Raw genomic sequence first — 19,140 nt, 5'->3', positions numbered from 1 at the left:
CCACAATAACAGCTGCTAAACATGTGTATGTGACCAATAACATTTGATTTGATTTTGATTCGGTGAGGGCTCTGGTGACTTCCTCTCTTTCTTCATCTGTTCTGTTGTTTCCTTGCCTCCCTCTCACCATAACACAGACAGACATTACAGACAACATTAGCACATCAATGTCAAACCTCCCCCTTACTTCTCTCCTCTCTCTCCTCGCCTTTCCTCTCTCCTCTCCCCTCTGTCGCTCTCCTCTCTCTGTCTCTCTCTCCTCTTTCCTCTCTCTCTCTTTCCTCTCTCTCTTTCCTCTCCTCTCTCTTCTCTCTCTCTCTCAGTAATCTTATTACACAACAAACATCTTTCTGTGAACGTTACTGGACGTTACTGGACGTTACTGTTACTGGACGTTACTGGACGTTACTGTTACTGGACGTTACTGGACGTTACTGGACGTTACTGTTACTGGACGTTACTGGACGTTACTGGACGTTACTGTTACTGGACGTTACTGGACGTTACTGGACGTCACTGGACGTTACTGTTACTGGACGTTACTGGACGTTACTGTTACTGGACGTTACTGGACGTTACTGTTACTGGACGTTACTGGACGTTACTGTTACTGGACGTCACTGGACGTTACTGTTACTGGACGTTACTGGACGTTACTGTTACTGGACGTTACTGTTACTGGACGTTACTGGACGTTACTGTTACTGGACGTTACTGGACGTCACTGGACGTTACTGTTACTGGACGTTACTGGACGTTACTGTTACTGGACGTTACTGGACGTTACTGGACGTCACTGGACGTTACTGTTACTGGACGTTACTGGACGTTACTGTTACTGGACGTTGCTGTTACTGGACGTTACTGGACGTTACTGTTACTGGACGTTACTGGACGTTACTGTTACTGGACGTTACTGGACGTTACTGGACGTCACTGGACGTTACTGTTACTGGACGTTACTGGACGTTACTGTTACTGGACGTTACTGGACGTTACTGTTACTGGACGTTACTGGACGTTACTGTTACTGGACGTTACTGGACGTTACTGTTACTGGACGTTACTGGACGTTACTGTTACTGGACGTTACTGGAGGTTACTGTTACTGGACGTTACTGGACGTTACTGTTACTGGACGTTACTGGACGTTACTGGACGTTACTGGACGTTACTGGACGTTACTGTTACTGGACGTTACTGGACGTTACTGGACGTTACTGTTACTGGACGTTACTGGACGTTACTGGACGTCACTGTTACTGGACGTTACTGGACGTTACTGTTACTGGACGTTACTGGACGTTACTGTTACTGGACGTTACTGGACGTTACTGTTACTGGACGTTACTGGACGTTACTGTTACTGGACGTTACTGGACGTTACTGTTACTGGACGTTACTGGACGTTACTGGACGTTACTGGACGTTACTGTTACTGGACGTTACTGGGCGTTACTGGACGTTACTGTTACTGGACGTTACTGGACGTTACTGGACGTTACTGTTACTGGACGTTACGTTACTGGACGTTACTGGACGTTACTGGACGTTACTGGACGTTACTGTTACTGGACGTTACGTTACTGGACATTACTGGACGTTACTGTACGTTACTGTTACTGGACGTTACTGGACGTTACTGGACGTTACTGGGCGTTACTGTTACTGGACGTTACGTTACTGGACGTTACTGTTACTGGACATTACTGGACGTTACTGGACGTTACTGTTACTGGACGTTACTGGACGTTACTGGACGTTACTGTTACTGGACGTTACTGTTACTGGACGTTACTGGACGTTACTGTTACTGGACGTTACTGGACGTTACTGGACGTTACTGGACGTTACTGTTACTGGACGTTACTGGACGTTACTGGACGTTACTGTTACTGGACGTTACTGGACGTTACTGGACGTTACTGGACGTTACTGTTATTGGACGTTACTGGACGTTACTGGACGTTACTGGACGTTACTGGACGTTACTGTTACTGGACGTTACTGGACGTTACTGTTACTGGACGTTACTGGACGTTACTGTTACTGGACGTTACTGGACGTTACTGGACGTTACTGGACGTTACTGTTACTGGACGTTACTGGACGTTACTGGACGTTACTGTTACTGGACGTTACTGGGCGTTACTGGGCGTTACTGTTACTGGACGTTACGTTACTGGACGTTACTGTTACTGGACATTACTGTTACTGGACATTACTGGACATTACTGTTACTGGACATTACTGTTACTGGACATTACTGTTACTGGACGTTACTGTTACTGGACATTACTGTTACTGGACATTACTGGACATTACTGTTACTGGACATTACTGGACATTACTGTTACTGGACAATACGTTACTGGACGTTACTGTTACTGGACATTACTGTTACTGGACATTACTGTTACTGGACGTTACTGTTACTGGACATTACTGTTACTGGACATTACTGTTACTGGACATTACTGGACATTACTGTTATTGGACATTACTGGACATTACTGTTACTGGACGTTACGTTACTGGACGTTACTGTTACTGGACGTTACTGTTACTGGACATTACTGTTACTGGACGTTACTGTTACTGGACATTACTGTTTCTGGACATTACTGTTACTGGACATTACTGGACATTACTGTTACTGGACATTACTGGACATTACTGTTACTGGACATTACTGTTACTGAACGTTACTGTTAATGTTACTGGACATTACTGTTACTGGACATTACTGTTACTGGACATTACTGTTACTGGACATTACTGGACATTACTGTTATTGGACATTACTGGACATTACTGTTACTGGACGTTACGTTACTGGACGTTACTGTTACTGGACGTTACTGTTACTGGACATTACTGTTACTGGACGTTACTGTTACTGGACATTACTGTTTCTGGACATTACTGTTACTGGACATTACTGGACATTACTGTTACTGGACATTACTGGACATTACTGTTACTGGACATTACTGTTACTGAACGTTACTGTTAATGTTACTGGACGTTACTGTTACTGGACATTACTGTTACTGGACATTACTGTTACTGGACATTACTGGACATTACTGTTATTGGACATTACTGGACATTACTGTTACTGGACGTTACGTTACTGGACGTTACTGTTACTGGACGTTACTGTTACTGGACATTACTGTTACTGGACGTTACTGTTACTGGACATTACTGTTTCTGGACATTACTGTTACTGGACATTACTGGACATTACTGTTACTGGACATTACTGGACATTACTGTTACTGGACATTACTGTTACTGAACGTTACTGTTAATGTTACTGGACATTACTGTTACTGGACATTACTGTTACTGGACATTACTGGACATTACTGTTACTGGACATTACTGTTACTGGACATTACTGTTACTGGACATTACTGGACATTACTGTTACTGGACATTACTGGACATTACTGTTACGGGACATTACTGTTACTGGACATTACTGGACATTACTGTTACTGGACATTAATGGACGTTACTGTTACTGGATATTAATGGACGTTACTGTTACGGGACATTACTGGACATTACTGTTACGGGACATTACTGGACATTACTGTTACTGGAATTACTGTTACTGGACATTACTGGACATTACTGTTACTGGACATTACTGTTACTGGACATTACTGGACATTACTGCTACTGGACGTTACTGTTACTGGACATTACTGGACATTACTGCTACTGGACATTACTGTTACTGGAATTCCTGTTACTGGACATTGCTGTTACTGGACATTACTGTTACTGGACATTAATGGACGTTACTGTTACTGGACATTACTGTTACTGGACATTAATGGACGTTACTGTTACTGGACATTACTGGACATTACTGCTACTGGAATTACTGTTACTGGAATTACTGTTACTGGACATTACTGGACATTACTGCTACTGGACATTACTGTTACTGGAATTACTGTTACTGGAATTACTGTTACTGGACATTAATGGACGTTACTGTTACTGGACATTACTGGACATTACTGCTACTGGACATTACTGTTACTGGAATTACTGTTACTGGAATTACTGTTACTGGACATTACTGTTACTGGACATTACTGTTACTGGAATTACTGTTACTGGACATTGATGGACGTTACTGTTACTGGACATTACTGGACATTACTGCTACTGGACATTACTGTTACTGGAATTACTGTTACTGGAATTACTGTTACTGGACATTAATGGACATTACTGTTACTGGACATTACTGGACATTACTGTTACTGGACATTACTGTTACTGGACATTACTGTTACTGGACGTTACTGTTACTGGAATTACTGTTACTGGACGTTACTGTTACTGGACGTTACTGTTACTGGACATTACTGTTACTGGACATTACTGTTACTGGACATTACTGTTACTGGAATTACTGTTACTGGAATTACTGTTACTGGACATTACTGTTACTGGACATTAATGGACGTTACTGTTACTGGACATTACTGTTACGGGACATTAATGGACGTTACTGTTACTGGACATTACTGTTACGGGACATTACTGGACATTACTGTTACGGGACATTACTGGACATTACTGTTACTGGAATTACTGTTACTGGACATTACTGTTACTGGAATTACTGTTACTGGACATTACTGTTACTGGACATTACTGGAATTACTGTTACTGGACATTACTGGACATTACTGGAATTACTGTTACTGGAATTACTGTTACTGGAATTACTGTTACTGGACATTACTGTTACTGGACATTACTGGAATTACTGTTACTGGAATTACTGTTACTGGACATTACTGGACATTACTGTTACTGGAATTACTGTTACTGGACATTACTGTTAATGGACATTACTGGACATTACTGTTACTGGACATTACTGTTACTGGACATTACTGTTACTGGAATTACTGTTACTGGACATTACTGGACATTACTGTTACTGGACATTACTGGACATTACTGTTACTGGACATTACTGTTACTGGAATTACTGTTACTGGAATTACTGTTACTGGACATTACTGGACATTACTGTTACGGGACATTACTGGACATTACTGTTACGGGACATTACTGTTACGGGACATTACTGGACATTACTGTTAATGTTACTGGACATTACTGTTACTGGACATTACTGGACATTACTGTTACTGGACATTAATGGGCGTTACTGTTACTGGACATTAATGGACGTTACTGTTACTGGACATTACTGTTACTGGACATTACTGGACATTACTGTTACTGGACATTAATGGACGTTACTGTTACTGGACATTACTGTTACTGTAATTACTGTTACTGGAATTACTGTTACTGGACATTACTGGACATTACTGTTACGGGACATTACTGGACATTACTGTTACGGGACATTACTGTTACGGGACATTACTGGACATTACTGTTAATGTTACTGGACATTACTGGACATTACTGTTACTGGACATTAATGGGCGTTACTGTTACTGGACATTAATGGACGTTACTGTTACTGGACATTAATGTTACTGGACATTACTGGACATTACTGTTACTGGACATTACTGTTACTGGACATTACTGTTACTGGACATTAATGGACGTTACTGTTACTGGACATTAATGGACGTTACTGTTACTGGACATTACTGTTACTGGATATTACTGTTACGGGACATTACTGTTACTGGACATTACTGGACATTACTGTTACGGGACATTACTGGACATTACTGTTACTGGACATTACTGTTACTGGACATTACTGTTACTGGACATTACTGGACATTACTGTTACTGGACATTACTGGACATTACTGTTACTGGACATTACTGGACATTACTGTTACTGGACATTACTGTTACTGGACATTACTGGACATTACTGTTACTGGACATTACTGTTACTGGACATTACTGTAACGGAGAGTGTGTGTGTGTGTGTAACGGAGTGTGTGTGTGTGTGTGCAGTCTTTGTGTCTCTGAACAACTGGTTATCAATATATAGTTTATCGATGACAAGAGCTACTCGTTTCCCTTTTAATCTATTTTTTAAAAATCTATCTAATTGGATACAGAACTTTACGCCGTTCTGCAATTTCCTTCGGGAACTGGTCATTCATGCCAATTTTGATCCCAGCAAGTCTTTTACCCAGGCTTTTAACCATTATTTTATCTTTAAAGGAAGCATATTTGACTAAGATCGGGCGTTCGTACCTCTGCCCTCTCTGTCCGAAGCGGTTTACACGTTCGAGTTGGATTTTGTCGATAGCTTTGCGTGGAATCTGAAGCGCTGTAAGGAGGAACTCTCTAACTACAGATTCAGGAACTTCTCCTTTCTCTTTGATACCTGTAAGTACCAGATTCTCTCTCATGGATCTAGTCTGTATGTCAAGTAAGGCTTCTCTCAGAACGATGTTCTCCTTTTTTAATTTCATTCATTTCGGTTTCAATCTTATTGACTGTCCCTTTTAGCTTGTGTGTTTCCTTCTCCAATGTCGCAGCTTTTTCATCACTCATCTCTAGGCTTGCCTTCAACTCTTTTATATCCTTACTGACTAGTTCAAGTATACCCAGTTTGTCATTTATTGATTTTAACAGATCGGTTTCGACCTTTACCATTCCCGGTGGTGAAAATATGAAATCGTCTGTGTCTGTAGAAGAGAGTCCCCTGTCTTACTCTCCGTCATGTTTGGGTGTTGCATGTTTTCGCAATATTTGTCGATAAATGTCTCTAGTCTTAAGATTTGTTTTGTGTTATTATCCAGATTGAAGGTTATCACCCACCAGATTGTGTAGTGCTAATATTTAGTCTAACTTGCCGATATTGAATATTACGTTTTTATCTTGAGGTGCTCTACATAACTACACTCAGTCCGCCATTACCTGTTGTCATTGTGTATTACGGGGGTACGCATGCCGTCGGGGGTACGCCAAATAAAAATGTGATTCACATTATTAATTAAAAAATTATGAATAAAAAATTATTATTTCCAACGGGGCTATACATTTGGGTGAGGTTTTTTTCTTGCCTGAGTAGCCTCGTTTCACTGCCAAAAATAAAATGAAACCATCTAGTGTTCAGCGAAATAACAACACAATGTCAGGTAGCCTAGTCAAATAGTTAACATCCAATCACATTAACCGTTACTCTCTCATGGGAAACCTTCACTCTTGCGCAGATATTTAGAAACGGAACATGGAAATGTGAAAAATAAGCTACAGAAGTTTTTTTTTTTGCGAGAATAAAGACGACTTTCGAGTAGTAAGACATGGATAAAAGCAACAGATACCATTACGAAGGGGCTAGAAGAGTCTTATATGGTGAGTTACCGAGTGGCTAGGACAGGCAAGCTCCATACTATTGTGGAGGACTTAATTCTTCCTGCTGCCGCGGATATGGCTGGGACAATGCTGGGGGAAAAGGCCCAAAAAACTATACAGACAATGCCTTCATCAAACAACACTGTTTTACGACGCATCAGTGACATGGCAGGAGATGTTTTGAAACAATTACTGCTTCGCAAACAAGCCAGTGAATTATATGCGTTACAGCTGGATGATGGGTCAACAGACGTGGCGGGCCTGGCACAGCTCCTGGTATATGTCCGTTACGTTTATGGCGGGTCAATTAAGGAAGACATCCTATTCTGCAAACCAGGACAACAGGAGAGGATATTTTTAAAGTACTGGACAGCTTTGTGACATCAAATGGACTTTGGTGGTCAAGATGTGTTGGTATCTGTACTGATGGTGCAAAAACCATGACAGAGAGACATAGTGGAGTGGTAACGCGCGTGCAAGCAGTTGCTCCCGATGCCACTTGGGTACACTGCAGCATCTACCGAGAGGCTCTTCCTGCCTAGGGAATGCCTGACAGTTTGAAAGATGTTCTGAACTCTACAGTGTAATTGTTAACTTTGTTAAAGCAAGGCCCCTGAACTCTCGTGTATTTTCTGTACTATGCAATGATATGAGCAGCAACCATGTAACGCTTTTACAACATACAGAAGTGCGCTGGTTATCAAGGGCAAAGTATTGACACGTTTTTTAAAATTGAGAGACAAGCTTAAAGTTATCTTTACTATCCATAATTTTCACTTGTCTGACCGCTTGCATGATGACGAGTTTCTCACACGACTGGCCAATCTGGGTGATGTTTTTTCTCGCCTGAATGATCTGAATCTAGGATTACAGGGACTCTCCGCAACTATATTCAATGTGCGGTACATAATCCAGGCTGTGATTAAGAAGTTGGAGCTCTTCTCTGTCTGCATTAAGAAGGACAACACAAAGGTCTTTCAATCATTGTATAATTGTTTGTATGCAAATGAACTCAAGCTTACGGACAACGTCAAATGTGATATAGCGAAGCACCTGAGTGAGTTGCCCAATTGCGCAAGTACTTTCCCGAAACGGATGACACAAACAACTGGATTTGTTATCCCTTTCATGCCCTGCCTCCAGTCCACTTACCGATATCTGAAAAAGAGAGCCTCATCAAAATTGCAACAAGCGGTTCTGTGAAAATTGAATTTAATCAGAAGCCACTGCCAGATTTCTGGATTGGGCTGCGCTCAGAGTATCCTGTCTTGGCAAATCGCGCTGTTAAGACACTGATGCCCTTTGCAACCACGTACCTATATGAGAGTGGATTCTCAGCCCTCACTAGCATGAAAACTAAATACAGGCACAGACTATTTGGAAAATAATTTAAGACTGAGACTCTCTCCAATACAACCCAACATTGCACAGTTATGTGCATCCTTTCAAGCACACCCTTCTCATTAACCTGTGGTGAGTTATTCACTATTTTTGATGAACAAATAAGGTTTTATATGTAAGATGGCTAAATCAAGAGATCAATTATTGATTATTATTATTTGTGCGCTGGTCCTATAAGAGATCTTTGTCACTTCCCACAAGCCAGGTTGTGACAAACACACTCATTCTTATGTTTAATAAATGTATCGTATAGTGTGTGTGGGAGGCTTACAATGATGGCAAAAAACAACATTAGAGAGTGCGCTGACCCTGGTGCTAGAGGGGGTACAGCTGGAGGTTGACTGTTTGAAGGGGTACGGGACTATAAAAAGTTTGGGAACCACTGGTGTAATACAACCTTATCGTTGCGTATGACAGCATTATCATTGTAAATTGCACCATTACCGTTATGTGTTGCAGCATTATCGTTGCGTATTACAGCATTCTCGTTGTATATTACAGTATTATCATTGCATATCGCAGCATTATCCTTGCGTATTACCGCATTACCGTTGTGTATTACATATTATTGTGTTTTACAGCATTATCATTGTTTATGGTACCATTACCATTGTGTATTGCAACATTACCATTGTGTATTACACCATTGCCTTTGTGTATTACACCATTATCCTTGTGTATTACGCCATTATCGTTGCGTATTACACCATTATCCTTGTGTAGTACAGCTTCTCTGTACTGCCCTTCTTCCTTCCTCTCTCCCTCCAATAGCAACAGTGTCTGCTCATAACTCTCCTCAATATGAACTTTCTCTCTCTTCTCATCCCTTCCTTCCTTGTCTCTGTCTGTCTGTCTGTCTGTCTGTCTTTCTGTCTGTCTGTCTGTCTGTCTGTCTGTCTGTCTGTCTGTCTGTCTGTCTGTCTGTCTGTCTGCCTGCCTGCCTGCCTGCCTGTCTGTCTGCCTGTCTGTCTGCCTGTCTGTCTGTTTGTCTCTGTCTGTCTGTCTGTGTCTCTATCTGTCTCCGTCTGTCTGTCTCTCCTCTGTTTGTCTCTGTCTGTATGTCTTTGTCTCTATCTGTCTCTGTCTGTCTCTGTGTGTCTGTCTGCCTCTCCTCTGTCTGTCTGTCTGTCTGTCTCTCCTCTGTTTGTCTCTGTCTGTCTGTCTGTCTGTCTTCTCTCTGTCCTAATAGCAGCGTCCCCTGCAGCAGTCCCTGGCTGCCTCTCTGTGTCGTGAGTCTTACTGGAAGTGCCTCGTCCTCACTCTACTCATGTACGGGTGTTTCACCACGCTGGGTTGGTGTGTCGTCTGCCGCGTCCCAGTTCTGGGCTCCGGGGAGTATGTTGTTGTCTCGGCTACGACCGCCACCACCTTCCCTGACTTACCTCAGCTGCACCTCCAGCACGACAGGTTAGTTAGTGTGTGTGTCACGCTGGCCTTAAACCTCTCCCACTACCCTAAAAAGACTTGTAGACAGCTGAAGCTAGTTTTCCTTGTGTGTTTTCTATGTTAATGTTCAATGTTAATCTTCTCGTTTGTTTGATGGTTTTATTGTTCTTTCTACTGCTGTAAGAAAATGTTGATGGGATTTTACATACACTTTAAATAAAGTTAAATGAAGTTAAATGAACTTTAAATGAAGTTAAATGAACTTTAGATGAAGTTAAATGAACTTTAGATGAAGTTAAATGAACTTTAGATGAAGTTAAATGAACTTTAGATGAAGTTAAAATAACTTTAAATTAAGTTAAATGCACTTTATATTAAGTTAAATGAACTTTAAATAAAAGTTAAATGAACTTTAAATAAAAGTTAAATGAACTTTAGATGAAGTTAAATCCACAGTTTGATTGTGTTTGTATCTCTAACAGCCCGTGTTCCAGTGGCTCCTCTGTACATCCCTAACACAAGTGTTTAAATAAAGTTTGACTATGTTTGTATGAACATGACCTTTCTCTTCTCTTCCCACCTCCCCCCCCCCCCCCTCCTCTGTCTCCCTCCTCTAACAGCCCATGTTCCAGTGGTTATGTGTACATCCCTCTAGCCTTCCTAGCTATGCTGTACGTGGTGTATCTGGTGGAATGCTGGCACTGTTACTCCAAGACCGCCATTTTGGCTCACGCAGAGACGGCAGAGGTATGCTACTGACTTTTGTTTTGGTTGGGACTCTTGTGAGTCCTTATCCGTCGCTATCCCGTCTGTCGTTATCCCGTCTGTCGTTACCCCGTCCGCCGTTACCCCGTCCGCCGTTACTCCATCCGCCGTTACCCCGTCTGTCGTTATCCCGTCTGTCGTTACCCCGTCCGCCGTTACCCCGTCCGCCGTTACCCCGTCCGCCGTTACTCCGTCCGCCGTTACCCCGTCCGCCGTTACCCCGTCCGCCGTTACCCCGTCTGTCGTTACCCCGTCCGCCGTTACCCCGTCCGCCGTTACCCCGTCCGCCTTTACTCCGTCCGTCGTTACCCCGTCCGCCGTTACCCCGTCCGTCGTTACCCCGTCCGTCGTTACCCCGTCCGTCGTTACCCCGTCCGCCGTTACCCCGTCCGCCGTTACCCCGTCCGCCGTTACCCCGTCCGTCGTTACCCCGTCCGCCGTTACCCCGTCCGCCGTTACCCCGTCCGCCGTTACCCCGTCCGCCGTTACCCCGTCCGCCGTTATTTTGGGGGGAATTTAATTGACTTTGGTGAAGAGAACAATGGGTGTTTAATGGAGTGAGTTGGGCAGACTTTGATATATTGTGTGTGTGTGTGTGTGTGTGTGTGCGTGTGCGTGTGCGTGTGCGTGTGCGTGTGTGCGTGTGCGTGTGTGTGTGTGTGTGTGCGTGTCCAGGTGTATGAGCGTGTCACAAGGCTCCAGCAGGCTACTCCCTGTATCTGGTGGAAGGCCATCAGTTACCACTACGTCAGACGGACCAGACAGGTGACCAGGTATCGCAACGGAGATGCTTATACCACTACACAGGTGAGTAGGTATCACAACGGAGATGTTTATACCACTACACAGGTGAGTAGGTATCACAACGGAGACGCTTAAACCAAGAAGTAGAGGAACACCTGAGAATTGAGGCCCTAAAAGTAAGTCCAGGGCAAAATGTTCTGACGATATTGCCCCTTTGTTCAGTAGCAATTTCAGCTTCAAATTTTTAAGTTGCACTATGCAGAAATCAATCATTTCCTGGTTGCTAAAACTCTCAATAGTTCGCCTAATTTCAGTTTATGTGACAAAACAAGCTAGTACAGTGTAGAGAGTCATTGTACAGTGTAGAGTCATTGTACAGTGTAGAGAGTCATTGTACAGTGTAGAGAGTCATTGTACAGTGTAGAGAGTCATTGTACCATCTAAACCACTGTTTAGATGGTACATATTTTCCAGGGCCTCTGAGTGGTGCAGGAAACTGCATCACACTGCTAGCTGTGTCACTAGAAAACCTGGTTAGAGTCCAGGCTCTGTCATAGCTGGCTGTGACCGGGACACCCATGGGGCGGTGTGCAATTGGCCCAGCGTCGTACAGGTTAGGGGAGGGTTTGGCCGGCAGGGATGTTCCTGTCCCATCGCGCACTAGCGACTCCTGTGGTGGACCGGGCTCATGCACGCTGACACGGTCGCCAGGTGTACGGTGTTACCTCCGACACATTGGTGCGGCTGGCTTCGGGGTTCAGCGAGAGTTGTGTCAAGAAGCAGTGCGGGTTGGCTGGGTTGTGTTGTGTTTCGGAGGACGCATGACTCTCGACCTTCGCCTCTTCCGAGTCCGTACTGGAGTTGCAGCGATGGGACAAGAAGGTAACTACCAATTGGATACCGAAAAAGGGGTAAATATTTTTAAATGTTTTATTTAACCTTTATTTAACTAGGCAAGTCAGTTAAGAACAAATTCTTATTTACAATGACGGCCTACCCCGGCCAAACCCGGACGACGCTGGGCAAATTGTGCGCCGCCCTATGGGACTCCCAATCACAGCCGGATGTGATGCAGCCTGGATTCGAACCAGGTACTGTAGTGACACCTCTTGCACTGAGATGCAGTGTTTAAGACGACTGCGCCACTCGGGAGTATAACCCAAAATATATTTCTTTCAGCTGTTTGAAGCAAAACCGAAAGTAAAAAAGGCAAAAAATTAAACTTAAGCTCTGGAAGCATAGAAATAGCACACATAGAACAGATCTACCGCTTCTTAGACTTGTTTTCTAATAGAATGAATGATCCATAACACTATTTCTATGTGAATTTGGTCGGGTCGGCCAAAAAGTTACACAATGTCACTTTAAGTAGAAATGTCCTTAAAGTTACTCTGAAAATAGGACAGCGTTACTATAAAACAATAAACTTTTTTTATTTTATTCCCCTCGCTCACAGGTCTACCATGAGAGGGTTAACACCCACGCCTCCAGCTCTGAGTTTGACTACGGTCGCCACGGGGTGAAAGACGTCTCCAAGGAGCTCCAGGGACTTCAGGAGCACCCGGCTGTCAGGCTACGCTTCACCAAGTGTTTCAGGTTAACACAAATACACACAGCATACACACAAATACACACAAATACACACAAATACACACCAATACTCACAGCATACACACAGCATACACACAGCACACACAGCGTACACACAGCACACACACAAATACACACAAATACACACAAATACACACAAATACACACAGCATACACACAAATACACACAGCACACACACAAATACACACAAATACACACAGCATACACACAGCATACACACAGCATACACACAAATACACACAGCATACACACAGCATACACACAAATACACACAGCATACACACAAATACACACAAATACACACAGCATACACACCAATACTCACAGCATACACACAAATACACACAGCATACACACAAATACACACAGCTACACACAGCATACCCAGAAATACACACAGCATACACACAAATACACACAGCATACACACAAATACACACAGCTACACACAGCATACACACAAATACACACAAATACACACAGCATACACACCAATACACACCAATACACACAGCATACACACAGCATACACACAAATACACACAGCATACACACAAATACACACAGCACACAGCATACACACAAATACACACAGCACACAGCATACACACAAATACACACAGCATACACACAAATACACACAGCACACAGCATACACACAAATAAACACAAATACACACAAATACACACAAATACACACAGCACACACAAATACACACAGCATACACACAGCATACACACAGCATACACACAAATACACACAAATACACACAAATACACACAGCATACACACAGCATACACACAAATACACACAGCATACACACAAATACACACAGCATACACACAGCATACACACAGCATACACACAAATACACACAGCATACACACAAATAAACACAAATACACACAGCATACACACAAATACACACAAATACACACAAATACACACAGCATACACACAGCATACACACAAATACACACAGCATACACACAAATACACACAAATACACACAAATACACACAGCATACACACAAATACACACAAATACACACAGCATACACACATTTGGAATTGTAGATGTTCAGCTAGGTGAGTTTCTCACCTTAGCCTGCTTTGAGCTACTGTAAAAACGCTATATAAATCGAATCAGTGAATTAATTAATCAAGGAATCAATTGTTCCTCTGTTTCAGTTTTGCCAGTGCCCGTGCGGAGGCTGCATACCTCACCCAGCGAGCACGCTTCTTCGGAGACAACGAGGGTCTGGACGATTACATGGAAGCACGGGAAGGGATGCATCTAAAGAACGTGGATTTCAAGGAGCATATTCTGGCGTTCCCGGACCCGACCCGGCAACCGTGGTATTCCCGACACCGGGTCTTCTGGCTAGCCTCAGCGTTCCTCTTCTCCTGGCCCATCCGGGTCGTGTCGGAGTACTGCACGGCCCATGTACACTACCACGTGGAGAAACTGTTCGGAGAGGAGACGATCCGTGAGGACGGAGTGACGGAGAACGGAGGAACGACAGGCGAGAGGAGTGTCAACGGCGGGTCGAGCTACAGAGCGATATCGCGGGTGAACACGGTGGATATGACGGAGCTGGAGTGGCACATTCGCTGTAATCAACAAATGGTTCCTTCATATTCCGAAGCTCTTCTCATGGACTTGGAGAGAGAGAGTAATGGAGGAGTTAGTGGAACAGGAGGAACGAACACCACCTCCTCCACACCTGGAGCTCCAGGCTCCATCCAGGGAGGCTTTCCAACCAGCATGACCCGCCCAGTGGCTTTCTCCACGGCTTACCTCCTCCAGAGCTGTCCCCGGTGCCGGAGTACCACGTCAAGCTCCAGCCTGCCCTCCAGGCTAAGGGCCCCGACGGGGAATCAAGCCCTGCTGAACGGCACTGTGGCTGGGATGAGGGCGAATGGCGTAGGGGGTGGGGGTCAGGGTGGTGGCAGGTTAGTGTTGAGTCGTAGTGGGTTTTCTCTAGGGACACGGCCGAGACCAGCAAGTCTATTTCACTCTCGTAGTATGGGGGGAGGACTGGGAGGAGGACGGGGGGAAGACGGAGGAGGAGGGTTTCTGGGGTTAGGGTCCTGGCAGGGTCAGGATGATGAGGAAAGTAGAGGAGTGTTGGAAGGAGAGAGGGAGGAGGAAGAGGAGGTGGAGGAAGAGGAGGAAGAAGAGCAGGAGGGAGGAGGAGAGGTGGATGAGGGGATGAGGGATAGGCCTCCGTCTTACCACGATGAGCAGGAGGGAGGAGGAGAGGTGGATGAGGGGGTGAGGGATAGGCCTCCGTCTTACCACGATGCATTTTTCTTCCCGGTGTTGATCGTACACGGAGAGGAGAGCTGCCACGGTGGAGATGACGTGATGGACACAATAGTAAACTAACAGAAAAGAAAGGAATAAAAAGATTAAATGGAAAAAGAATGGTTGCCATAGTCTGAGAGACAGTGGAAAGGAGGGGATATTGTAGAACAGGACAAGAAAGAGGGGGATGTAAATCAACTGAGAGAAAAAGGGAAGATATTGGTAGACGTTGGATAATATGAGAGAGAGGTGGGGGTGGAGAGAGAGAGAGATAGGGATGTAGGAAGAGGGGGAGAGGGAGGGAGAAAGAAAGGGATGGAGAGAGGTTTGGAGTGAGAGAGAGAGAAAGACAGAGAGAGAGAGAGGCGAGGCAGAGAGAGAGAGAGAAAGACAGAGAGAGAGGCGAGGCAGAGTGAGAGAGAGAGAAAGAGAGACAGAGAGAGAGGTGAGGCAGAGTGAGTGATGAAGGAATCAGTTGTCTATGTTTGTTAACCAATTTAATTATAACAAAGCAAACACTCTGTCCGTTTCTAAGAATTTGTAAGATCCTTATTTGCATAAAATAGACATAGACCCGTGTCCAAATTAATCAATAGCGTTTATTCTCGAGAGAGCTCTGACGTGCATGTACAAAACCGTTATTTTTATCCCTTCTATTACTAGCGCACATACATACACACTAATCTGGATTATCTCCTGAAGTCTCACCACAGTTTATTACCACTTAGCTGACAGTTCCAGTCGCCCCCCAGGTACGGAAAAGCTAGAGGGGCTTCTGCTGTCTTCCCTTATCTCCACAGAGTTATAGCTTAATCGGTTCAAACATAGGTTAATGATCCATTTAGTTTTCTTTAGGCACACACAGACATTCCTTTCTCCCCCTGTACATGCTACATAACCTCTAATCCTAATGGTTAAGTTTCTGGGTAGAATTATTTAATCATTTATCTTAAACCTTGATAAAATATCTTAACAGTGAGAGAGAGAGAAATACGAGGCAGAGTGAGAGTGAGAGAGAGAGAAAGACAGAGAGAGAGAGGCAGAGTGAGAGAGAGAGAAAGACAGAGAGAGAGGCGAGGCAGAGAGAGAGAGAGAGAGACAGAGAGAGAGGTGGGGGTGGAGAGAGAGAGAGAGAGACAGAGAGAGAGGTGGGGGTGGAGAGAGAGAGAGAGAGACAGAGAGAGAGGTGGGGGTGGAGAGAGAGAGAGAGAGACAGAGAGAGAGGTGGGGGTGGAGAGAGACAGAGAGAGAGGCGAGGCAGAGAGAGAGAGAGAGAGAGACAGAGAGAGAGGTGAGGCAGAGAGAGAGAGAGAGAGACAGAGAGAGAGGTGAGGCAGAGAGAGAGAGAGAGAGACAGAGAGAGAGGCGAGGCAGAGAGAGAGAGAGACAGAGAGAGAGGTGGGGGTGGAGAGAGAGAGAGAGACAGAGAGAGAGGTGGGGGTGGAGAGAGAGAGAGAGACAGAGAGATAGGTGGGGGTGGAGAGAGAGAGAGAGACAGAGAGAGAGGTGGGGGTGGAGAGAGAGACAGGGATGTAGGAAGAGGAGGAGAGGGAGGGAGAAAGAAAGGGATGTAGAGAGGCTTGTAGTGAGAGAGCAGTCTTAAGTGGAAGGCCGTTGACTGCACATTGGAATGTTTGTTTTCCAGATATCTATGCTAGGATACTGTAGGATGCTGTAGGATGCTGTAGGATACTGTAGGATGATCTAGGATAATGTAGGGGGCTGTAGGATACTGTAGAAGGCTGCATGATACTGTAGGAGGCTGTAGGATTCTGTAGCATACTGTAGGAGGCTGTGGGATTCTGTAGGATACTGTAGGATACTGTAGGAGGCTGTAGGATTCTGTAGGATACTGTAGGATACTGTAGGAGGCTGTAGGATACTGTAGGAGGCTGCAGGATACTGTAGGATACAGTAGGAGGCTGTAGGAGGCTGTAGGATACTGTAGGATACAGTAGGAGGCTGTAGGAGGCTGTAGGATACAGTAGGAGGCTGTAGGAGGCTGTAGGATACAGTAGGAGGCTGTAGGATACTATAGGAGGCTGTGGGAGGCTGTAGGATACTATAGGAGGCTGTAGGAGGCTGTAGGATACAGTAGGAGGCTGTAGGATACTATAGGAGGCTGTGGGAGGCTGTAGGATACAGTGGGAGGCTGTAGGAGGCTGTAGGATACAGTAGGAGGCTGTAGGATACTATAGGAGGCTGTGGGAGGCTGTAGGATACAGTAGGAGGCTGTAGGATACTATAGGAGGCTGTGGGAGGCTGTAGGATACAGTAGGAGGCTGTAGGATACTATAGGAGGCTGTGGGAGGCTGTAGGATACTATAGGAGGCTGTAGGATACAGTGGGAGGCTGTAGGATACTATAGGAGGCTGTGGGAGGCTGTAGGATACTATAGGAGGCTGTAGGATACAGTGGGAGGCTGTAGGATACTATAGGAGGCTGTGGGAGGCTGTAGGATACTATAGGAGGCTGTAGGATACTATAGGAGGCTCTATAGAAGGATAGATGCACCCTATTCCCTATTTAGTGCTCTTCTCTCCGGGAGATCCATACTGCACATAGACCCATACTGCACATAGACCCATACTGCACATAGACCCACACTGCACATAGACCCATACTGCACATAGACCCATACTGCACATAGACCCATACTGCACATAGACCCACACTGCACATAGACCCATACTGCACATAGACCCACACTGCACATAGACCCATACTGCACATAGACCCATACTGCACATAGACCCATACTGCACATAGACCCACACTGCACATAGACCCATACTGCACATAGACCCATACTGCACATAGACCCATACTGCACATAGACCCACACTGCACATAGACCCATACTGCACATAGACCCATACTGCACATAGACCCATACTGCACATAGACCCATACTGCACATAGACCCACACTGCACATAGACCCATACTGCACATAGACCCATACTGCACATAGACCCATACTGCACATAGATCTCTCGTCGCTGATGGCGACATCCCGTACCCCGAAAAACACATTTAAACAGACCTCTGGTTGACCTATTTCCAATCAACTTTTCCCATCACTGAAGGCAAATCTAGGATCCGGGATACCTTACCAGTCGTTTTGGGCTGTACAATGTGTGAGCTGTGGTCAAAATAAACATTTACATGTAATCATTTCCGACGCTACACTGAACAAAAATATAAAACGCAATATGTAAAGTACCATGTTTCATGAGCTGAAATAAAAGATCCCAGAAATGTTCCATACGTATAAAAAAATTGATTTCTTTCAAATGTTGTGCACAAATTTGTTTACATTCCTGTTAGTTAGCATTTCTCCTTTGCCAAGTTAATCCATCCACCTGACAGGTGTGATATAGCAAGAAGCTGATTAAACAGCATAATAATTACACAGGTGGACCTTGTGCTGGTGTCAATAAAAGGCCACTCTAAAATGTGCCGTTTTGTCACAACACAATGCCACAGATGTCTCAAGTTGAGGGAGCGTGCATTTGGCATGCTGACTGCAGGAATGTCCACCAGAGCTGTTGCCAGGGAATTTACTATTTA

The 19,140-nt window shown here is 44.5% G+C and overlaps 1 protein-coding gene across 2 annotated transcripts in view; it reads left to right on the top strand.

The window, feature by feature from the left end:
- LOC129835616 (transmembrane protein 151A) overlaps nt 1-18,833 on the top strand; it is a 48,061-nt gene extending 29,228 nt beyond the window's left edge. The window contains exons 2-7 of one of the 2 annotated variants that reach the window (XR_008756478.1): nt 9,938-10,155; nt 10,755-10,881; nt 11,575-11,706; nt 13,100-13,239; nt 14,449-16,678; nt 16,821-18,833. Coding sequence is in view for 1 of the 2 variants with exons in the window: in XM_055901330.1 (XP_055757305.1) it covers nt 9,938-10,155; nt 10,755-10,881; nt 11,575-11,706; nt 13,100-13,239; nt 14,449-15,649 (1,818 nt within the window). In the remaining variant the exon portion in view is untranslated. Of the gene's footprint in view, nt 1-9,937; nt 10,156-10,754; nt 10,882-11,574; nt 11,707-13,099; nt 13,240-14,448 lie in introns of both variants that reach the window. The other variant, XM_055901330.1, reaches the window with a different exon arrangement.
- The last annotated feature ends 307 nt before the right edge of the window (nt 18,834-19,140 follow it).

Source organism: Salvelinus fontinalis, chromosome 36, assembly GCF_029448725.1.
Source record: "Salvelinus fontinalis isolate EN_2023a chromosome 36, ASM2944872v1, whole genome shotgun sequence".
Classification (NCBI taxonomy): domain Eukaryota; kingdom Metazoa; phylum Chordata; class Actinopteri; order Salmoniformes; family Salmonidae; genus Salvelinus; species Salvelinus fontinalis.
Note: the sequence above shows the minus strand (reverse complement) of the source record. Positions and strands in the feature narration are given on the sequence as shown.